The following is a 24908-nucleotide window of genomic DNA, read 5'->3' on the forward strand; positions in this document are numbered from 1 at the left end:
TGTCTATTAACTTGACACCTCACAAGTCATTCCCATATTGTTAATTAGTCATCAGGGGAAATAGAGAAGCACTGTGTATACACTTGGCCCCCTCCCCCACGCCCTCCCTGAAGGGTTTCCTGGTTGAGGCTTTCTCTGAACCTCAAAACTTCTGTGGGGAGGTTTATGCAGCCTGTTATTACTGAGCCTGAAGTCAGTCCTGAGCTGGTACTTAATCCTGTTAAGGGAAAAAGATGCTAAAATAGAATTCCTTTGTAAAACACAGCATGAAACAGATCTCAGCATTAGCTTTTAGCTCCTGATAATGTGTTTTGTCAAGGTCTTGTGCCAAATTGGATCCTTAGCTCTCACAGTAATTTTTGGAATAATTTTTACCACAAGCGTATGAAATTACAGCTTTTAAAAGGCAACTGTGTCTCTCGGAGTTCCCACTGTGGCCAGTGACAGCCGATAAATGAAAATGGAGGAAAAGGAGCCCTGCAAATGCAGAGCAATTTGCAAGACTGCTGGTCCACCTGGGAAGCTGATGGCAGTCAGGGCTGCTCGGCTGTTTTTAAAGTTACTTGCCTTGCAAACTGTAGATTTCTCCAACGCTGTTCTGACGCGTGATGTGATGCCAGTATGCGCTACGAGGAAGAGAGATGGATTTGGATAAAGTCATGGGCTCCGTCAAGCTTGTCTGAAGCTAAGAGAGAAAGAAAAGAGATTTAACTGGAATCCGTTTTGTTGAGGACTGAATTTGAGTAGCAGAGAGTAGAATCGGTTCTAGATGCCAGCACCGTTCCTGACTTAAGGGCAATTTTTAAAAAGCAATGTCTTTACTCCAAAGTTTTGAAATTAACACTTGTACCCAATTAAATTCATTAACTGGGAAGGGAGTATTAGGTAGTCAATTGATTCCACCCAAAATTGGCTCACAAAGGCTGAGAGCCAATCAATCAGGAATGCCAGCAAAATTCCAGGGAGATAGATGATCAACTGTATTCCACCAGAAAAATTAATTTGCATTTCTGTGAACAAGAGCTACATGCATTACTCTCAGCCTTCTACAACTTAAAGAATGGCAAAACCCCCTCAAAACATGAAGCTGTAAGCTCTTCAGAATCAGATACCCCAGAACACGACACCCGGGAATCATTTTTCTGCATTTTAGTCCCTTCCTAACACTCCTTCCCTCGGACAATGTCTTCTTCTCTCAAACATCTTTTTCTTGCTCCTATGATGGGAACTTATGCAGATTAATCAAGTTTTTTCTCGAAGAAATGGTAATAAAAGATAGGTGCTTTTTCTTATTTGAAACATACATTTTAAGGATAGCAGAAGGGACTCGCACATATCACATCACTTGCTCAGGCATATGCTAAGTACAAACAAAACAGTAGTTCACACTGAAGGTGTCAAAAAGATTCATTTTTATTGATTCATACCGGGTCTTAAAAACCTTAGAGAAGTGGATGGGTTTGATCTTTGTATACATTTCTCGGACACCTGAGCAAACACGGGCTTTTTGATAGACAATGTGAATTCTCTAATGAATAAAAATTGTCATATTCTCCCTTACTTTATTCCTGACTTGGCAAAAATCGGAGTTTTAAAGGTCATCTCTGTCAAATCTAGCCTTGGACTCTCACAGTGCCCAGCCCCACCCATGGTCAATTTCACATTCCTTATCTAGCATCCGGTGGGACTCTTCATATGAGATTACTGTCAGGAAAGCACCTGGTGTGAGGTGACAGGCCCTTTAAATCCACACAAAGCCATCATTTTTACATTTTAAGGGAAGGTGTAGTCAGAGTTTGAAGGTGCCAATTTGATTTTACTTTTTCTGGTGGAAAGACATTTCCAGAACTGCTCTCTCTTCTATCTCTAGTCACAGAGTGTTATCCTCCATCCACTTAGAAGTCTGGCATTATCGAGGGTATTTTTTAAAAAAGATGGCTCCAAATAGCAGCTTTGCAACCAATTCTTACATTTTCCAGAATTTGGCATATTGCAAGCTTTCCTCCTTATGAACAAGCATAGGTAGACTTTCCTCAGCATCCTCCTGCCATTGTGGGAGGAGCTAAGGAGAAGGTGAATCTGGGTTTTCATATGGCAGAAGTTTGGACTCTTTGGGACGTGATTAACATCTGCATATCCAGTCTACCCTGCCGTGATGGTTGGAGAATTTCTGTGCATGGGGCTCCGTGTGAAGGACACACCAGGACTGAAGTTCATCACCCCTGCTCCCCAAGAACACAGACAAGCCTCATTTTATGAGAGTGTTAGTGGGAGAAAAGGCTTTTTTGCTTTTAAAGCCAGTTTCCCACATGAGGCCCAAACTTAATTAAACACATAAATCTTTAGCTTATGTCCATTAATAGCATCAATTAATTCATAAAATGAATCTTCTATTAATCACAGTTCTGTTTACTGCCTAACTATTCTTTTTTAATGAATTATAATTTGTTTATTACTTAGCATACAATAGATCTTTCTGAAATTTGATGAGAGTGATTTTCCTTCCATTTTTTCTGTTCTGGGAAATATCCCCTGCCCCCCCAATGATCAGTCTTAAACATTATGGAAACACAACAAACATTCTGTTTGCTGGAAACAAATAACTGGAAACCTCTGGGGAATAACTCCCTCCATGCAGTGTCCACCTGGATCACCCCGTGTTCCTCTAGTTCTCCCTCCTCACGCTGTCAAGCCCTAGAAGCCCTTGTATGGTATCTAGTTCTTCATTTGTTTCTTTGGTTTCTCTTTATCTTACCTTCATATTTAGTTGCAGAAAAAGATTTTGTGTTTAAAACCGGACTGTGGATTTTCTGGGGATCTTTATGCATCTTGTGCACTACATCCCAGGCCTCGTCCTCGACACCAGAGGGTCAGTCACCATTCATGCCTGCTGTGCACGAAGCACTGCGAGGGACTGAATAGCGTCCCTGAAATTTTTGTGTTGAAGCCCTTACTCCATTGAAGACAGGGTCTTTGAATAGGTTAATTAAGGTTAGAGGAGGCCATAAAGTTAAGATCTTAATCAAAAAAAGGTCTTCATATGAGAAGAAGAGACCCCAGGGATTAATGTGAACAGTGAAAAGACTGTGAAATGACACAGCAAAAAGAAAGCCATCTGCAAGCCCAGGAGAGACACCGGGAGGAGCTAGCCCCTCCGCAATGTGGATTTGAACTCTGTCTCCAGAACTGTTAGAAAATGAACTTGTTGGCTAAGCACCCAGTCTGTGATCTTTTGTTTTGGCATTCTTATCAAACTGATGTAAGTCTTCTGTGCTGCGGACAGTCTAATAGAAAATGTAGCATCTGTCTGATTTGTCCAGTGGTTTTTAACTTTGTTGTTAACTTTAAGCCATGGGACTTTAAACCTTTCTGACTGGAACAGTGATGGAGACAAGGTCTCACTGGTTCAAGAACTTTTATTAGAGAATTTCATTAGTTCTCATTTTAAACTCCTGATAAAATTCTTGGTGAAAGAATTCAACAAGAATATATATAATCATCCTTAACTATTTCATATTATAACAGGCTTCAGGTGAAAGTATCAAGACAAAAATAAGCTTTAAGTTACTATGGTATTATAGTACTTTCTTAATTGAAAGAACATTGCTTCAATATGACCTGGAGGATTTTTAGGATCCTAAGAGTAAATATATAAAAAAAGATGGGAAAATCTATATTTATAATGAGAACAAATGTCTATGTTTTTATACAAAAAAGAGAAAAAATGCATTGTGAGATCATTTCTAAGCAATTATTGTGTTTTTTAAGAAATTAAAGGTGGACCTATGTCTGTCAAATTACTTTGTTCCTTCTCTGGGATGATCTGTGTTAGTCCTTATGGTGGCATTAGTTAAAAATTGCTAAACAAAACAAAACAAAACTACAAAATCCTGCAGAATTCCCTCAGCATTAACTGTGGGCTCTTTCCTGCAGGCCACATTCTCTGCTTCTCCATTTGCATAGACAGGCTCAAGATTCAGAAAGAGTGCCTCCGTGCAGATGCAGAAATCAACTGGATACAGAAACATTTAATGGATTCTGAGACACTTGCCCAAACTTTCTACCATTTTTGGCTCTAACCCCATCTTTGTTGCATTCTTTTGAAACAACTGTTAGATCTCTGGAATACTGAGCAATGAATCAGAAGTCACTTATTTGTTGTATCCAAAAAGAGTAGAGATCACAGTTCAATAAGGTCCAGAGAGTAGTGAAAACATTTTTGTTCTGAGGGTTGCACATCTCTCAGAGCCAGCCCACAGCCGAAGAGCATGGTTGTTTGCTCCAAGCGAGCTCCGCAGAAATTAAGATAGTACCTTTATTTATGTTCTGAGTGAACTACACAGAAATTGAGATAGTACCTTCACGAACTTACTCACGTGTATAAGGACTTTGCCTTCCTCAAGACAATGAGAAAGGAAAACACAAAGATATTTACAGGACTCTCATAAAGATATGAACAAGGCTGGGCTGGGCTGCTTTTGATCACTCCCATTTATGCAATAAATAATAAAACAGATTTATTTATTGGTAAACATCTGAGACCTGTAGATGATATCAAAGAGAGCTGTCCATAGCATTTCCTGCTGCAATGCATATCCCCTCTCTCCTGAACTTCAGGAAACTTAATGCCTCCTGGTTGAAAGGGTAGTGGTCAGGAAGCAGTTCTTTTGGAGTCACGCAGGCTTTGCATTTCTTTGACAACCTTCATTCCTACTGACTTTTCAAGTAGTTCTGTACAGCAAACAGCCTTACAAGCCCATAGCTGTTGAGACTTGGATGCTGATCTTTCCTGAGAAAGATGAGTTTCCTCCTCAGCTTTTTGCCATGTGGGACAATCCAGCCCTGAACTTGGAGAGTACCTGCATCGCCCGGAAGGGGGAGGGACAACTATTTTTGTGATGGTCCTGGCTACCAGCCCCTCTTTGTGGTTCTACCAAATAAATAAATATGTGTATGTATGTGTATGTATATATATATAATTTGGGTTACCTTATTACTTTTTCCACCTTGCTGTTTTGAGACTTTCCCTCTGTGATGAGCATTAGTATTAATTTGTATTCATCTATTTACCTTCCCAAAATTCACCTGTACATAAGGTAACTGCCCAGGCTGGAGACGTAGCTTGGTGGTGGAGCAGCGCTGGTCTAGCATGCACGAGACCCTTGGTTTCCTCCACAGCTTCACACACACACACACACACACACACACACACACACTTCCTTTCACTCTGCATCTCTCTAGTGATGACCTAGAAATTTGTGTTAGCCATTGTGACACAAATCTACACATTTGGGAGAGATGAAATTCAGCATTTATGAATCAACAGCTGTGATTCATTCACTTATTGCCTGGCAATGTGTGAGCTGGTTGCACATGCGATCCCACCGAACGTCCACATAAATCATCCATATGCCATCCCGGCTTCCCAGAGAGGACAGAAGGTGCAGAGGGACGATGCCTCTGCTCACGGAGCACAGCCCCAGCAGTGCCTCCGAGGCTGCAGAGCTGTTCTTCCCTCATCACAGAACTCGCTCTGAAGTTGCCACCAGCACCCCCATCTTCAGGAGCAGGTGAGCTGAGGACAACGCCCACCCGAATTCCACAGGACCAAGGCAGGATGTCCAGCGCCTCTTTCCCGCGGCCTGTGGGCAGGACTAGAGCCCTAAGGACAGGAGCATCACTGTCAGCTGACCGCTCCTGGAGAGGGACCTCAGCTGCCTAGTGGTAGGACCGCAGGCAAAGTACTTCAATTTGTTTTCAGTCTCGGAGTTTCCTTATCTCTAAATTCGAGTTAGTGTATTCTATTTTGAGTGTGACAAATGTCATAGAAAATGTGTTTTTAGAGTGAGAAGCACAGTGTTTTTCACACCTGAGGTGCCTGGGAGAGACTGCTGCATTGCTACTGCCACCACTGCTTGGGAGAGGTGGCACAGTAGAGGTGTCTATGGGAATGAGTCAAGACACAGAAATTTGTCAAAATTGAGCCATCAAAGGAATGACAATGAAGTCAGGGACACATATTTGTACCTCGCCCTAAGAGCTAAGTAGAAGCACAAAACCCAAGAAAAGGCATAAGGACAAATTGTCAGTGTGACGGGGAAGGTGGGGAGAGTGGGCAACGCAGGGGCAGAGTATTCCTGTGTGTGTGTGTGTGTGTGTGTGTGTATACGTGTGCACATAATAGAAGCTGTGAAAGGCTTTCTCTGCATGAAGAGGGCGTAGGGAAATGTTTCTTGGAGCACAGTCGGCATGTTCCCGTGTGACCGAGGTGGGAGGGACTGGGTAGGGAAACACTGTCAAGCAGTAGTGCAAAGGTGACTTGTGAAATGTGTGTCAGTGGTCAAAGGAGCTTGTGTGACGTGGTCAGGGAACGCCCCCGAGTGCACTGCAGCTGAGAACACCTGGTCTCCTTGGAAAGAAGCTCCTGAACGTGAGACTGGCTGGAGCGGAGACCCAGGGACCTGAGGCCAGCCGCACTTGGCCCTGCCTGCCTCCACTAAAGGCCTTCTCTCAAGTCTGAAGGTTTACGGACAATTGGACTCTCACAGACTTGGCTTAATTTTCAATAGGGGACACGTCACACTTAATCTTCCATTTTATTCAAGATAAATGGAAAGGAATTAGAAGACACGTTGCTGAGTTTGTACCAGGATAACAAATAAAATGTGATCTACGTAGTCATTGAGTGGAAGTTGCTGGATGTCATCCAGTTGAACTTCGCAGAGTAGTATTTGCATTAAACTTGATATAAAACAAGTGTTATTATTTATATTCTAAAATTCTGCATTGGCCAAAATATTTTCAGGTACTATGAAAAAAGCCAAGCTTTAGAATAACCACAGAAATCATTACAAACATCTACATAAATATTTTTAGATTATATTCTTATTATAGACAACAATGCTTTTAAGCATACTTATATAAATGTAAATATATATATATAAATATTGATGTATTTGTCTCCTGAATGCATATCTCTTTCTCTGGATCATCTATATTGGTAAGTAGATGCATTTACAGAGCTACTCTTTGAATATAAAAATCATGATGAATGCATACATGTTAAGCATTAAACTTCATGTTTTACATCAAAATTTTCCTCTTTTTAAATTTTAAATATATAAAATCTATATGCATAATGATATGCATAATGAAAGCTGAGATGAATTTTCAGTAGTGATTAAAACTATTTTCACCATTTAAAAATAAAGCTAATTATTTTGTCATCTGTTTCATGAGATAGTTAATGATTATTGAGCTTTTCTTTAACCCCAGGTGGTATTCTAACATTGTGAAGTAGATATTATTATTGTGCTCCACTCAACCTCTTAAGAAGAGGCAGCAAAAAGCACAGAGACGGCAAGTGACTGGCCCCAGGTTGCACAGCCCTGGTTAGCCTTCCTCCAGGATCTCTTACTGACCACCATGGGATTCTGCTTCTGCGACCTCTGAGCTTTCACTGACCATGAACGGGGAGCTGACAGCTTCGGTGGCGTTCAGGGAAAGCATGTTGATTATTCTTTGGTGAAACGCCAACATCAACTTTTAGATGTTAGTTTACCCATGGGGAGCTTACACTATTTTTCTTCTGTTTTAAAGCATTTCCAAAAAGGGAGTCTAATGCACTGGGTTTTAGGTGTACTTGTCAGAGAGTTACATGATTTTGATTAACTGTTCAAAGCTGTTCTTTTCTATTAAGAAAGCCCCATGGTGTGTGTCCTTTTGTTGCTCGGTTCCATCCACAAAAAAAAAAAAAAAAAAAAAAAAGAAAAGAAAAGAAAAAAGAAAAAAAAAGAAACAAACCTATTTTTAACAGGGAAGTTGGACTCTGTTTTATCAAACAGTCATTTTTTTAATGCATTTGTAGCTCTAGTTGCTTAAATATAAGAAATACACATAAGGCATTCTCTGAAGTGACTTGGAGTATGCAGAACAACTTTTAAGAACAGAGAACATGACCTAAAGGAACTTTTTATTCTTCCATTGTGTTATGGAACCACTGACCAGACAAATTGTATGTGGCCTCTCAACATTTCCACCTCATTGTGTATTAATGAAGAAACCTAGTTTGCATGTGTGCGTGTGTGTGTGTGCATGTGTGTGTGTGTGCGTGTGTGTGTGTGCGTGCGTGCGTGCGTGTGTGTGTGTGTGTGTAGTTAGAGAATGAATTTTCCTTAGTGTTCAGAAACTGAACAGCAGTAAGTGAATTGATTAATTAGTCTCACGGGTCCACTTTTATCATTGATCACAATAACTTGTTCTAATTGAGCTTGCGTTGATTCATTACAACCAGTGTTTATCAAATAAAAGAAAATTTCACAAATATGTGAGTGTCATTCTCCAGCAGGGAGTGAATCATTGTCAATACTACTCAAGAACCTTGTCTTACGATTATTATTGATTACACTGAGCAGTCAGATGCTGAGCAGAACTCTGAAGAATCAGTGTACTTGCAGTTCTCCTCGTCAGATCAGACGTGCGGCTTGTGCCGAACAGACTGAGCCCTTCCCTGCTGGAGAATGCCCGCTTCGTGGGGAAGTGAGACTGGAGAAGGACGGCCCACTTAATTTCTAGTCACTGTGTAGATGATGTGAGCTAAAGTTGGCTCCACTCTGTCCTTTCCTTTCTCCCCCGGGGCTCCTTTCCTCCTCCTCTGAGCTGCCTGTGTCCTTGGACACACTTCTACCTGCCGATGGGGGGCAGAGGAAAAGGGTGCTGGGGCTTCTTAGAAACTCCTTCACTACACATTACAAAAGGGCATGACTCATTTTAAAATGATCATGGCACCAAATGTTCACAGTTGTTGAAAAGGGGGCTTTTTCCATTTTTTATTTTATTAAATGTGTGAAACTGACCTGCTTTTAATCCTTTACATTTCTACTAATAAGAAACATGGAATGTCAGCTAGCAAATAATAATAATAAAACACTTATTGATTCCAGGGAAGGAGTTTTATGTGAGACTCTGGTGGTCCTCTTTCTGTCCACCAGTGCGTAGGGTGGTCACAGGGTCACACTTGGCAAGTTCTGCAGAGGGATTCTGTAAAGCAGTGGATGCAGCCTTGCCATTTGTTGGTATTTCAATGGCACTAGTGCTATTTGTCCTTAAATTGTACACAGGACATTTCTGCTAAGAGATAGGAATTTCAGGAAAAACAGGAGCATCCTCAATGTTGTTACCAGAAAAAAAAAAAAAGCTAATTCTTATTATGTGAGGCTGTTTAGCTTCAAATACTTTTTCAAATTTGAAAATCCCCCTTTCTTTTATGTAGCTGATTTTTTAAGCTATCAGGAAGACACCTTTTTCTTTCCCTCCTGTCTTCTCAGCGGCTCTCTGCCTGCGAACATTTCATAACCGCCGCAAAGCTTTTAAGAACATAAAAAAAAAACAAAATTTTGTTCACACCATTCCTGTCTGTGTATGGGTGTCTAGCACATCCACTAATGTCAAGATTAAATTATGGGGGGCCCTTTGCGGCTCTGTTGACTCTGGTGACTTCAACCTGAGCTCAACCCCAACAGGCTGAACTCACAGCGGGCTTCTGGGCTTCTGTGCAGGTTTCTCTAGTGGTTTGCCTCCCCATGAAAGTCCGAACTATCCCCGGACAATGTGGCAGGAGCACAGCAGAGTGTCTTTGGGCAGAAGAATTTGAAGACCCTCAGCCATTCCGAAGAATGAGAGTGACCTCTATGAAATGGAAACAAATTCTCGCTTTAATAATTTCCTCAATGATGGGAATGTCAGTAATCTCTCTGCAATGGATCCAGTTTAAAATTTGTTCCATTGACTTAATTTCCCCATACACCCCTAAAACAAAGCTCTCTTTTAAAGCAAGACAGGCGTGGGGTTAAAAATGGACAGCTTAAGGTTGTCCCACTCCTTCCTGTCACACTCTGTGACCCTCTCGTGGATGCAGGAGTGGGATGCTGTAGTGGTGCATCTGAGAGCAGCATTGGGTGGGGTCCTCTAACCCTGCAGGAGTCGTCTCTGGGGGGATTCCCTGAGGGGGCTTCCAATGGGTTGATCACCCAGGAAGTCAGCTGGGCTCCCTGCCAGGAGAAAGTGGACACACGGAGGGATAATTTTATTATTGTTTACTAAAAATTGTTGATGGTGATGTCTTATCCATAGTTGTCTTAAGATATGGAAAAACTTGCTATTTCAAGAAATCAAAAGATGTCAGGTAGATTGATCCCACAAAATTGTGCACCACTCAAGGAAATTCCCTGTTCTTGTTTTTCCCTGTGGCACTGGGCAGGATAATTACATCATCATCTTGTGCATAGTTAATAAGTAGTCAACCTGCACCTAAAACACTTTGGGTCTGTTAATATTAATCGTTTCATTATCTTTCTCAGTGAAGGAAATCAAAACACACGTTTTTAATATCCTTACCAACTTAGTAGTTTCTTTGTCTAGTACTGTTTAGTAAGAGATACATAGTTTTATTCATAAGGGGGGGTATTTTTCTAGATATCAGCTTCTTTATGCAAGAATAGAAATATGACCTGTTTGAGATTATGGAAATATATCAAAATACGTTTATTCGTATGGTATCCAAGAAGGAAGCTTATTTATTTTTTTTTATTTTTTTTTTAAATTTTTAATATTTATTTTTTAGTTCTCGGCAGACACAACATCTTTGTTGGTATGTGGTGCTGAGGATCGAACCCGGGCCACACGCATGCCAGGCTAGCGCGCTACCGCTTGAGCCACATCCCTAGCCCCGAAGGAAGCTTATTTAAACGGGCAAAATGAGGTTTCCTAAAACGTGATGTTGCAAGATCATAGTGAATTCTTTTTCTTGTGGTTGTCATGCTTTGGACATGAGGTGTCCCCTGAAAATGCTCACGTGTTACTACAGGAATGTTCAGAGGTAAACTGCTTAGATCGGGAGAGCTGTAACCCACTCAGTGCATGAAGCCATTTGATGGATTAATAAATTGAATGGACTCACTGGGTGGTTACTGTAGGCAAGTGGGGTGTGGTGAGAAGCAGGTCATGGGTGTGGGGGAAGGTGTACCTCTGGGGGTCATGTTTGTCTCTGACTCTCCTCCCTCTGCTCCAAGGCAGCCCTGAGCTTCTGTCCACCTCCACTGTGCCATTCTGCCACAAAGCTCTGCCTCACCTCAGGCCCGGAGCATGAAGTCAGCTGATTATAGAACCATGAACCCCGAATAAACTCTTCCTTCTGCTTTCGTCAGGTATTTTGCTCACAGTGATGAAAAGCTCACATACAATGAGAAATGCGTATTGAGACATTATTCTCATTGAAATTTTTTTTTCCTTAAATTTACAAATCCACTAACACTCTTCAATGATCTCTCTTTAAAAGGATAAAAGTAAATGCTTTAAATTAACTGCACAACTATGTTTGAGGCCTTGGTTACCTTTATAGATCTTTGTAATTGAATCTTATAAAATCATTTAAATCTCGTTAAAATACATAAGCACTTGCTACCGGATCCATATCAATCTCACATGGTCTGGTTTTAAAACTGGAAAGTCAATTAGCAGTATCTCCTTGCTTCCTACTAGACACAAAATGAATGAAATGCAGCATGTTCACATCTTAGATAAGCTTTGTGGGACCATTCCTGGGCTACACTATTATCTCCTGGATAGCACAGGTCTTCATCTTACTTTAAATAAAAATGAGGAATTAGAGTGAATACTCTTTCATACTTGGAACTTCTTTTTTAAGAGTTTTGTGCATGTATAGAAAGTATCTAAAAGAAAATGTTGTGTTTTGAAAATCAGGTCCTAGAATTATGATCCTAGAATTTGGGGAATTGAGGCAATTACCAAGTTGAGGTAGCCAGCCCTCAGAAAAGCACTAGTTGAGCCTACTCTGAAGAATGAACTTGAGGTATAGAAATTTTTGCTAACATTAGCCTTCACAAGACTTTATAAATGAAATTGTTTGCTCCATTTTCTTGTGTGCACCAAGTGATGAAGTCTGCTTCTGCGATTTCTAGAAATGTGTGGTTTCAGGATGGAGCCTCAGTGGACCTGTACTGGAACATCTTCTGCATTTTCTCTTATCTCTTGAGTGTCAGGCCCCACATCCAGGGGTCATCTACTCCTGAGGTTCTAGTGAGTGGACCCACTATCCCTGAGTCCTCAGCAGCAACTGCTTGATTCACTTCCCCAGTGTGCTTCTCAGTGGTACAAATCATGATAAACACACGATAGCAACCACTAATGTGAGTTAGGTTTTGTTTTGGAATTTTTTTTTGTATGTGTGTGAGTCACAAGATGGTTAGACATATTTAAAAGTGTGTAAGAGATGACATATCGCCACAGTTGGGAATAATAATGTACTGTTTTTGCAATTACTGTAAGCCTTATAATTATTCAAAATCACTCCCAAGTCACCTTCATACGAACAAACACTTCCATGAGATGGTGTACATGCTTGGTACAATTCTGAGCACTTTATATAGACTAAGTTGCTATATAGAAACCTCATAAGAAATGAGTGGATAGACCTACTATGTGCCCATGTTACAGACAGAGAAGAATAAGACACAGAGCTTAAGTAATTTGTCAAGGATTCCCCAGCTAGGGAATGGTTGAACTGGGAAGTTGGTGGAGGACCCACATTGAGTGCTCTCCACCATGGCAGATGACCATGGTTGCATGAAGCACTCTATATTTCCTTCATGAAAATGTACTTTAAATCTCTCTCCTTATGAGAATTTGCCTGCTTCGGACAACTATAAGAACATCAACTGTTAACTAACAGCAAATGACAACACAATCTTCAATTTTGGATGAAAATGAGCATCAATAGATTGCAAATATAGGCTGATAATGAATGCACAAGCCTTTCAAATAATGGGAAATTGGTAGTTTTAGTATTTCACTTGATTGGAATCACTAGGAAAATGTCATATTAATTTGATAATTGCTACCAGGGTTTAAATTTAACCCAAATCTTTCTAGAAGGATAAGTCTCACAAGCTCGAACAATCTCACAGTTAATATCAATCTCCAAAATGCTCAAGCTACTTATCCATTCCTACGGAGGGTCAAATGGCCTGTGCATGCAGGATTTACCTCCCCCTCCCACCCCCAGGAGTTAGGAAGGCTCTTTTGACCATATCCCAGATGGAAAGATACAAATATATATGTAGAATTGGGGAAATCAGAAACACGTTTAAAATATGCATTAAGAACAGCATAAGATTATTTGTTAAACTACTTGTTTTCTTAGCGAATTTTTCTCTTTTTCTTTCATACCTCAAACTATTTCATAGAATTTTAGAAACAAAAAATAATACTAGATATAAACTTCATCTTCTTAAATGGAAATAGGCCTATTGATATATCTCATAGAGAATGAGGAGGCTTCTCAGTGCATCTCTAGGCCTCCTGCAGGGAGAAAGAAGTTCATCCCATCGTCTGCTCTTTGAACAAAGTAGTAAAATTTATAATTTTGCTTTATGGTGGTATAAACTTTCTTTCTTCAGATTATTTACTTAATTATTTTTAGACCCTGAAACTATAGTACAGCTCCAGAGCAGGATGCTAGTCAAATTATTCTGTTGGTAAATAGTATGCGCTCCTTTGCGAAGCACTTTATTATTGGCTCTGAAACATAGATAGAAAAAGCTTAAAATGTTAGAGCCTCCATGATAAAGGAAGAGATGAAAAGAAATGAAAGAAGTGAAATCCTCTCTGGTGGTATCTCAATTTTAGTTATTTTGGGCCCCTATGGAAATCTTGTACAAGTGTATATTGGGCTACACAGACAGGATTGCTCTCACTTCACTGTCTAGACACGCCCCCCTCTTTGGGTCTAAGGCAATAGGCAGATACATGGAGTACAGGGCTCACGACGAGTGGCCACAAATAACCTCTGTGGTACAATGAGCAGGGTATCAAAGGGGTGAGAGATGGGGCCTCAGAGGTTTGGTAACTGGGGCAAGTTCCTGGGGCCAGAGCAGGCTAGACCCAGAGGCACTCCAGGAATGGGCCCACGTGAACACCATGAACACCAGCCCCCGGGGACATTCATTCCCAAGCTGTTAGGATACCGAGGAAGGAGCCTTACCCGGGCTTTCTGCTCCATTTCTAGCATTAATCTTTCGTGTTGCTCAGCTATGGCCAGTGTCGCAGAATGGACCTTCTGATAGATCATTTCTCCTTCCCTTGTTTGAAAAGTGAATAGTCCTTCTCCTGTGTCACACATTCTGTGAGGACAGAGACAGGGAAAGAGATGGGTCTTCACGTGTTCAAGCGGTAACAGTCCTCCATGTAAGACGCCCTTGCCCTCCTGCTACCTTATCCCAGCTCTCAGGAGTTAGTGACGCAGACTCATCCTGGACCAACCCCAACTAACGCATCTTCAAATGGTATGTGGGAAGGGAATAAAGCTGAAAATTCATCAGTATTTGGACTTTTAAGGACAAAGTGTTCACACAGCATAGAAAGCAACAGATACAAGTGATTCAGGTCACGGCAGTGCATTCCACTTGGAAAAGAGAGTAAAAGACAACAATTGTTTTCTTAAAGGTTTTCATGTGCTTGATATAACAGTACCATCACCTACGGGCAGCTCTTGAAATGTGTAGGACTTGAGAAAAATTTGCAATTTTGCATTCACTGGAACCAAGGAGAAGGTGACTACATAGCTTTTATACATTTTTAATTTCATATATTTTTAAATATATAGATTTGCATACATAGGCTAAATCTTTTATTTAACCAAATGATTCTTAAGTAAATCTTGGTATAACTCAGGGCTCAACATGGCACAGAGGAGATTTTGGAATATGAAGAGTCTTTGGTTTAAACATTCTCTGCCAATCACCAGCAGGATGCACTTGGGCAGGTTATTTAACTTGACTCTATCTGCTTCCCACATCTCTGAAATAGGAGCTGTAGGATCATTTCTCCCTTTATAAAAGTGAAAGAGTTGGTAGATAAAATATTTACAGTGATGCTTAGCGCATATTAAATACTTAAAAATGTTAGCTACTGCTATGTTCATTATAAACTTTGGGAATTAATCATAAGGAAAGTTTGGAAATAGTTAAGTATCTATCTACCATAGAGAAAAGAAATGATTGGGTAAATTCTTTTTTTTAAAATGTTATTTTGATACAGACTATTTTACTATTATGATGCAGTGCTTTGGAAAGACTATTAAGCAACTAATGCTGTCATTTCTTCTGAACATATAATAACATTAAAATTCTTACTGTGTAAATTTGAGAGGAAAAATAAGAATATAAGCTCCTTTTTATTATTAATTGAAATGTAATTATAATTGACTTTTTAAACCACAATATTTTATTGGAAAGAAAACCCACAGACAAATTGTAAGTAGGAACTCGGGTCAGTTTTATTAACATACCTAGTTCTAAAATGAAAAGGATTTTAACTAATACTTTAGGCCAGTTTTATCAATGTGATATGAATTCTCAGACATTGGATATTAACTAGGCCACCAACCAACCAGGTGATACCATCAAAAAATTTGCAGGTACCAACATCAAAATATTCTTGAGACCAAACTACTTCTTCAAGCACCAAAAAGAGTTTCGATTCTACTCTACGATTCTCCAAGGAGTTTTTCAGCAGAAAAGAGCTGTCTCAGGAGGCTTCCGACATTGCAGAGGCTGCGGTCCCTCAGGGCCCATGGACCCAGCACTCAGCTTCTGTGAAAGCCATCTTAATAAAATTCACTCAGCGTGAAATGGAAAGTCTGGGGGGGAAATGAAGAGTTTTTGCAAAGTGAAACAATGGAGCAAGCTTTCTTTGTTGATTCAGGGGAGTCAGGGAATCCAAGAGCAGCAGCAAAGCCACTGCTAGGTCCTGAGAGCCTCCCCTTTGAGGTTGAGTTTTGTTCCTTGTCCTCTGAAAAACACTGCCTAGTAGCCTCCGGAAATGAGATAATGAAGGCACCAGTTGTTATTTCATACTCAGTCATTGAGATGTAGAATTCTAATGCTTGGCCACTTCCTGGGACTTAGCTCTGCCCTGTGGGGAAGTTTGAATGCTTACAGGAGGGTTTTTTCCAGTCTCTGAAATAACTACTGTAAATTCATCCCTTGATCAAGAAACAAGGCAAGAGAAGCAAAGAAACAGAAGGTGCCATTTCTGAAATTTTGGTGCCTAAGCCAAGCTGAAGGTCAGAATTCTTCATGGTTCTGTTGGTCATGTTGAAATGAGCTACTTAGGTTTCCTTGGTTGTGGCTTAAACGTGATCTCTGGGGACTGGCAGGGAACAGATATGGAGACTTTTTATTATCTGTGTAAACAGCGTGGTGGTAGCAAGTCAACACTGGAGGGAAGGTCAGGGAGAAAGATGGAAGGATTTCGATGGCTTTTGACCTGCTTCTCAAAATAGGGCCCAGGGCCACTGGTGCAGGCCCTGCGGGGAGCTTGTGCAGAATCTGAATCTGCATGTTAACAATGTCCCCAGGTGGTTCTATGCACATGGTGACACTTGGGAATCAGATGAGCACAAATTAAAGCCTTGTTTGTGCAGTTTTCAAAAATGGGACACATGAAATTGAAGGTTAGAAAGGAAGAAATAGAACAGAAAAAGGGCAGACAAGCAACCAGAAAGGTTCTTTTACTTAACTGGGAGAGAGGTAGATGGAGGGGCCAGTTCTATTTGAATACAGTCACTCTTGCCCCTAGCTCAGCGTCCAGTGATTGCATTTTAAGAAGTGGTGAAAATATGGATAGTGTATGTTGTTCTGACTCCAAAGTAGAATTCAATTGACATTTAAATACAACTGCAAATATTGTCTTTGACTTAGTAAGGTATTTGCACAAAATTAATGCATTTTCTTATCTAAAATAAAATGTTGAAGAATATAATCCTGAAGGTCCCTTCTAGTTCTGAGGCATGGTTTGGTGCCTCAGAGATTCTAAGGAGGTACTACTGACACGTCTTTTGAAGGTTGTTTTTTCCTTGTTTGTTTTCTGTTTTTGTTTTGACACTGTAGTATAAGGGAAATTATAGCAGCATAATATTTAAAAGACTAGGACACACATTTGAAACAACATGCCATGGCCTATCATATAAATCAGTCACATATTTTTTAAGTAGGTCCTATTAAGCCAACACTGTCTTGGCCTGAGGTAGGAGGAGAGGAAAAAATACAAGACCCACAGTCTCTGAGACTCTTCAAGAAGTGGGAAGAAAAGCACTGGTCAAAGAATCACATGGTTACTGTGGTGGGAGGATTGACCTGAGCAAGGGGTTCACCTACTGGCTCTTCAGCTATAAAACGGGGATATCCAAGTTTTCGTCACAGGATTTTCTTTTCTTCTTCTCCTTCTCCTTCTCCTTCTTCTTCTCCTTCTCCTTCACCTTCTTCTTCTCCTCCTCCTCCTCCTTCTTCTTTTTTAAATTAAATGAAGTAACGAATGTGGTGGAGTTCAGGAAAGGACGACGAGAGTTCAGCATGCCTGGATTATGCAAGCCATGCAATTTCATGAAAAGTCCTGGTTTCAAGAGGGGCCCTGGACTGGCTTCTGGATACAGCCTCAGGATGAGCCTTTGACTATCTTCTGGATACAGCTTAGGGTGGTCCTGGACTGGCTTCTGGATACTCTGCCTATTCCCTGCATCAGTGAAGCCAGATAGGTTGAGACCCACACTGTGACTTGGGTGAGAGGCTGTCCTTATGCTGATGGAGGCTGTAGTCTGAGCAGCTGCGGTGGGTCCAGATGGTGTCTGGTGCCCTGGTGGCTGACCCCAGTAAATCCCAGGACGCGCAGGCTGGGGGTGCTCCGCACTTCTCCTGTGCTGTCAGACATCCCGGCTGGGAGACCTGAGTGTCCCGGGCAGCACCACTGGGGGAGCCCGGAAGCCCTTGCCTGATGTCTCCTGGTCTTTCCCTTTGCTGGTTTTAAACAGTGTGTCTCTTGGCAGTCAGCCATGCTGTGAGTGTGAAGGTTTTCTGAGTCTTCTAGAAAATCATGAAGCCTGTGGATGGTCTTGGGCACCCCTCCATCTGAGATAGCTGGCTGTCAAAGCACTTTTATAGAATAAGAACCTAAAAATCCTAGTCTTTCCCCTAAATATTTGTTGACCAGATTCCTTTTCCAGCATATTCTCCTTCTTTACCACTTTCAGAATCTCTCAAGATAACATCATCAGTCTCATTTCTGTTACGTCCTACAAATACACATACCCACATAAGTTTTTTGTTCTTCCTATTGTTAGTTCCTCAGGAAGAATAAGAAATTATGTGGATATCTCTGTTTGTAGGAACCTGAACTCCAAATGAATGACTCCAATATACATGGCTTTTGTAGTCGCCTTCAAGGAGAGAAAGAGCCCTAATATAGAGCCCTGGAGGAGATTTTCCTGGAGAAATAGTCACCCTCAAGTAACTACAATAGCATCGCTCTCTTTTCCTGTAAATCTCCAACTTAGCTTTCTATGCAGTGGTGACTTTTAAATGCCATCCTTTATTCTAAATGACCAACGAAATAAATTTACCAAGTCAAAAACTATGGAGACACTTTACTTAAAATAAATTAATAAACAGGGAAGCTTTAAAATAATTCTGTGAGTCTCTTGATGAAGTTTCCTAAAGGTGAATTAGATGACCCCTGTCAATTTTATTCTTCTTCAGAGCTGTATAATTTCATTCTCACTTCAAGCTCTGCAATATTGTATACATATTTAATAACCAAATATTTATCCTCCATGCCCGCAGACATTTAAAATTGCCTGGAATGGAGGAGAGCAGGAGCATGTTCCTGAAAACTCAGTGGTGTTTCTATCCAGAATTTAAAATTTAGTGTTTAATTATAGAAAGCAACGGAACTCTCAAAAGCACAACTTTTCTTCAGAGCATCTTACATCAATTAACACTTTTATTCCATTAAAGGCTTAACTATTTAGTGTCACTTAACAATGCTGACATTTTACGTTTTATAAGCAGCTATGGAAAGATTGGTTACTGTTTAAGAGCTCTGTTGATTTAAACATTGATCTGTGCAAAGAAACTATGAACAATATGAACAATAGACTAAGGTATCATAGAGAGTGGACTACGACATCATGGACAGTAGACTAAGGTATCAAAGGAGTAGACTAAGGCATCATGGGGAGTGGAATAAGGCGTCATGGAGAATACACAAAGGCATCATGAAGAGTACACTAAGGCATCATGGAGAGGAGACTGACACCATGCAGAGCACACTAAGGCAACATGATGGAAACTCCAGAATTGAAAAATACAGTTAGTATCTGAAATAACAAAAAGCGGAAATCACGGAATGATTTTGAGGTAAGAGTGGAGAAGATTGAGGAAAGTCTTGACAAGGGACTGATGGAGATTATTCACTCTTAAGAACACAGAGGGAAAGGATTGCTATAAAATGAACATAGCCATAGAAACCTTTGGGTAGAGATCAGCTCATGTTGCATGCATGTGCCTGGAATTCCAGAAGGAAAGAAGAAGAAAAGAGGGGGAAAAATTCTAGAAGGAACAATGGCTCCCAATTCCCAAATTTGATGACAGATATAAATTTTCAGATTCAAGAAGTTTAGGAAATGCCAAGAATATTCCTTACTCTTGATTTTGCTCCAATTGTTCTGGCGATTGTAGTTGGACATTTCCTTTTTCTCTTGTTGTGTGTCTCCCTATTGATCATCTACCGTCCTCCTCCTTCTGTATTGTGGTACCCTTTTTCTCAGGTTTCTGAAAAAACTCATCAAATTTATTTTCCTCATCATAGCATATGCATTTCATCCTTATTTTTCTGTTTTTTTTTTCCTTCACTTTGTAGGATTCTGCTCTTTGATAGCTTTTATTAGAACTTTCAATAAAACTTTCAAAGCCCCTCCATTCTTGTGCAATTTGAGGACGATGCGTTCTCTTTATCTTTTCTTCCCATGTATTGCTTCATAGACCCTGATCCCATTATTTGTTCTCACAGTTGGGGCAATGTCTTTGGATTTGGTGTTTAAACAGATCACAGTGGAAATTTCCCTTGGCTTAGTAGGGCCCAGTTACTTCCTTTTGTAAAATGAATTGAAATCACTTCCTTTACCTATGGCTCATTCTAATTGTGAAGAAAAAAATATAAAGTCTTGCCAAGCCCATCCTAGTTAATGTTTTGAAAAAGTTTCCTGAAAAAGCAGATATATAGATAGAAAAATAATAACCAGGACAGATAAACAGGGGGCAAAATAATTTCATAACACTAATTCATATAATGGTCAAAATGCAGAAGCAATGCAAAATTTCAGTGCTTTAGTAGGACAAGGAACATGAAATAACAAAGTTAGGTTTGATTTAGAAAATGCAGTCTTTGGTTGAAGTGAATTCACCTACTGGAATTCACTATTTCTGCTGTTGTGTTTACTCATTAAATTTCACTGTGCTCTAGGGTTCCACTGTTGGTCAGCCTTCCGTCTTTCTGTTTTTCCCCTGGCCACTCATCCACGGTCACGAGTTTAACTACCACTATTTGCTGTTGGCATTTCTTCTGAGTTTCTGACCTTTATTTCCAACTATGTGGTATTTTCCAAGCAACTAAAAGTGAAAATATCTCAAACTGATAACATGAACTTTTTATCTAGGCTGTTCCTTTGCATTTTGTTTTGTACATTAACAAATGAATATCTCTTCCATTTCCCAAGGGCAACATGTGGGAATCCTTGTAAATACCTTTTTTCTGACACAGAAGTGTCAGCTTCTGTCCTACTCCATGGATAACCCCTACCCATCGCTACACCACTGGCATTTTCTCAATGAATCGTGCTCATCTGGGCCTTCACCACCATGTTCCTGCTGGTATCTGTCAGGAATCCTGATCCAGACCTGCAGTCTGTCTTCTCATACTCAGATCAAAATTTACATATATACATAGACATATATGTCCATATGCACATGTATCTTTTTATATTTTTGTATGTCTGTTTGCAGATCATGGCCACCTCTCTGTGTCTCTCCTCTACTGGTTCTGTTCTCTAAAGAACTCTAATACAGCAGGTCTATATTGGCCTTCTAACTTCTCCGGCCCTCCTCTAAGCTCGTGAAAATCTGTTTTCCCAAACTGGGGAGCTAAAGAGTGATGAGTGGGAGCCACTGCAGTTGCTGTCATTGACAAAGCAACGGTGACTGAAAAATCGAAGGACGAAGAGAGACGGAGATGAAAAGAGGAATTTATTTCCGCTTTGGGGTTTGCTTTGTTCCCAGCACTGCTCTGGGAGTTCTTTCTGCTGAGATCCACAGAGGCCTTCAGTCCCTGAATCAGCCTGTAGAGAAGGCAAGAGGATCCCCTTGATCCCTGGACCCCAGGAGCCACATCCTCCCCAGACATAGCTGCAGACGAGGCAGGACTGATGAGGGGCAGGAGAAGATTACCTCAGTGTTTTGGCTAACTCTTTTACCAGCATAACAGGTAATTTCCTCTACTGACAAAGCAGTGTGGAATCTTTCCCCCTAATATACAAAGGATTTCATTTGCTTGGGAGGTATTCCTACAGCAAAAGAAATACGAAACCGATATTTTGCTTCTGACATTCAGAGTAAGAGTTGAGTTACTGGCTAGGCAGATGTTTGTGAATTTCCAAATGCTAGGTCTGGATGACCAGATCAATTTTACTATAAGTCATAGCTAGATAGAAATTTGGACATGACTTGAGAGTTGACCTGTTCCTTCTAGACCTCTCAACTATGGGCCAGGAAAAGGAAGAGAGTTGGAACTTAGTGGATGTGGTTTCTATGTCCTGATGTCTTTCAGAGGAAGCAGGAAGGTAAAATTAATTGGCTCCCAGAGAGATGAGTTGAAAGCCAAACTTCTCCATCCTAGTTTGTGTGCAGGGATCTTGGATCCCTCTGGGGAGGACTGGGGTTGGGAAGAGGAGAGTATAAGGACTTCTAAGATTGAGGAGACTGGTCAGAGTCGTGGTTTCAGGTGAAGTACCAGCATATCCCATGAAGGCCTCATGAGCTTGGATCCAAGGATCCTGTTACTCCAGAAGGTCATGTAAGTCTTTTATGTGTTCACACATCAAACTTGGAAGGAGGGGCAGAAGAAAGTCTAACACCAAGATGAGTCAACTTTTTCAAAAGGGCAAGTTAATATCTCTTTCCAGTGGGAGGAAGTTAGAAGGAGAAGTTAGAAGGCAAAGGGTCAGAAGAAATAGAAATATAGAGAAAATAAAGAATCTGCCTTTTCTTCTTATTGTTTTCAGGTGCCTTAGTATTTTAATAGAATTGTTAGTTGTTTTCTTAACTGATACATAGAGTATAAAAATTGCATATATTAATGAGGTACCATCTGATATTGTGATGCATGTGTTTGTGGTGCAATGAGAACCTGCACTTTCTTACCCAAGTAATGTTACATTCTTGAACCTGGTACCATTGTAAAACATTTACAGTTTCAAATAGTAACATCCTCATTCCATTATTCATGAAAATTAACCAGCAAAGGTTTTCATTTACTGTGGTCTTAAATTTTCATAGTCCTCAAGTTAGTTCTACAGTCTACATGAATTTGGGTGCAAATCATTTTCCCTAAGTGTCTGCCTGTTTGGCCCTAACTCCTCTAAAGCGTTGCTTTGGGCTCTGCAGACCCTTGAAGGCATGGAAGCAACTGCATATAGAGAGGCTCTTGTCCTTGTCAGAAAGCTGCAGAAAGAGCCCAAACCAAAAATAGATTCTTACAGATGTTGAGCGCATCAGGTGGCATTCGTTAGAAAGGGCTCTTTTGATCTAGATTTCTATCACTTCAGAGGACAGTCAGCTGTGGTCTGAGAGTTCATGTTCCCTCAGAATTCACGTGTTGAACTTGATTCCCAACTGAATTGTGTGAGGAGTGAGGCCTTGGGAGGTGAGAGGTCATCAGAGGGAGCCCTCTGCCCAGGACCATGCTCTGATAGGCAAAGCGCCCAGGTAGCTTGCGTGGTCCCCACCGTGTGGCACACAGCCTGAAGGCACTGTCTGAGGCTAGGATCTCACCAGACACCAAACCTGGCAGCATGTGGTCTTGGATTTCCCAGGCTCCAGGACTCTGTGGAATGTTGGTTGTTGATAAGCCACTGAGCAGGCGGTATTTTGTAACAGCAGGACAGAGCCTGATGATAAAGAAAGGGTCGCCAGGGCAGGGCGTATTCGGGCACCAGTATCCTTTCCACTGTGGTCGTTTGCTCCTGAAGTGAGGAGTGTGGGTTGGTAGGCTAACATCATTGTTCAGGTGAGATTCATGCTGGTTGAGAAGCTGGAGGAAGGCACGGAGTGAGAGACACAGCACATGGACAAGAGGAGGAAGACAGAAAGACGAATGGGAAGGGCCAGGGATCCATGGTGACACCAAATCCCCAAGGAGTGAGAGAAAGTGAGTTTTCCAATAACAGAGCTTTTCAGTGAACACGTTGGCTATATCCTGAGGACAGGAAAGAACCGAGGCAGAGTTCAAAAGCAGAGGAGGGAAAGGGCCAGATCTCAAATACAGGAATTAATTTCAAGTTCCCATCCTCACGGTGTGTTCTGTGCCTCTGCTTCGTTGCCCCCTGTGCCCACAGCCTGCCCGAGTGTACCCCATCTAACTTCAGTCGTGGGCTGGTGGCAGTCACCTCCTCCCCCATGCGTGACGGAACCTGGAAGACGCAGAGCAGTAGGCCCAGTGTCAGACGTCCAGCTGTGAAGGGAGAGGCCAGAGGAGGCCACGGGAGCTTGCTGAGGGTGTGTGGCCTCTTCCCGAATCCTCCACTCCCTCTTCCACCTCCTCTGATGGGCGTCTTCTGTTTCCTATATTTGAATTCCGTCAGATTTCTGCTAACAGCAACTGAAGCCGTATTTTAAACAAAGGCTTCAGGGGGTTCTTCTGCATCTGCAGGTTTAGAGGTAGTGCTTTTAGAACAAGCCCAGGATGCTTTCCAGCTCCACCCAACCCAGGAGGGAGGCACGGGCCTTGGAGACCTTCTCCTGGGGCCCAGTTCCCATTGGCTTTTTCTGATTCAGCTCACATTGATGTGTCACTCATCGTATCGGAGGCTCTTGCCCAGCCCAGCAGTGGCCCTGTGGTGACAGGTGGTGACTGGGGAAGCTCTGGAATGAGTGACATTCTGGTGCATCTTCAGAGGGGCTTGGGCTCTGACACCTGCATCTCACCACGTCTCCACCAGGGAACCCAGATACATTTCTTTCATGTTCCCAGAAATATCTTGAGTTATTAAACACCTCTCAGGGAGCAGAGGGGCTCGGGATAGGAATTATCAATCACTTTGGGAACGGAAGATTGTTCACAGGAACGGAGCTTGGTTCTCTGGAGAGGGCAGTCTCGAACGCTAAGGAGAGGGAGCTATGACACCTTTGGTTTTGCCAGCCAGGGGCTGCATGAAGGTATCGGGGTCCTGGCGTGTCGGGTGGAGGAAAGGAAACACAAATATCCAGTGGCAGGTGATTCCAACTTAACCTTCTTCGTAACGCTGGCACTAGCTGGTCAAGGCGCCCCGGGAGCTACTTTCACACCTCGCTCCCTCCCAGACCCCCTTCCTGAGTGGGGAGACAAGAGCAGGGAGAGGACCGAGGGCCTGTCCTGCCCCTGGCACCTGTCCCAGCCCAGGCTGCAGCACTGTGGACGCAGAAAGGAGGTGGGTGTCCACTGGAGTCTTTCCTACTGTTCCCAACCCAGCACCAACTGTGGTGAAGAGTGGAATAAAAATGCCAAAGGAAAACAGTTGAGAGAAATTTACTCTTCCATCCTTGAGACTTAATGGGAATTCAAACAATATCTGGTTTATCTCATTTTTCTTAAATGGTCAATGTCCTCGGCTGCATATTATAAATACCTATCCTGGATCAAAGCAATCTTGGGGAAGATATCCCTTCAGGTTTGCTAAGCCGTTAAGACACTGTGAAATACTCATTTTAAATGCTATCTTCTCCATGAACAAAAGGTGGTCTGGGGCT

At 41.6% G+C, this 24908-nt stretch overlaps 1 protein-coding gene across 1 annotated transcript in view; it reads right to left on the reverse strand.

Moving 5' to 3' along the window:
* Dok6 (docking protein 6) overlaps positions 1–24908 on the reverse strand; it is a 366478-nt gene that overhangs the window by 66816 nt on the left and 274754 nt on the right. The window contains exons 6-7 of the mRNA XM_026388691.2: positions 14060–14198; positions 568–685 (exon numbers count right to left, since the gene is read on the reverse strand). Of these exons, the coding sequence (XP_026244476.1) occupies positions 568–685; positions 14060–14198 (257 nt within the window). The remainder of the gene's footprint in view (positions 1–567; positions 686–14059; positions 14199–24908) is intronic.

Source organism: Urocitellus parryii, chromosome 13 (genome assembly GCF_045843805.1).
Source record: "Urocitellus parryii isolate mUroPar1 chromosome 13, mUroPar1.hap1, whole genome shotgun sequence".
Classification (NCBI taxonomy): domain Eukaryota; kingdom Metazoa; phylum Chordata; class Mammalia; order Rodentia; family Sciuridae; genus Urocitellus; species Urocitellus parryii.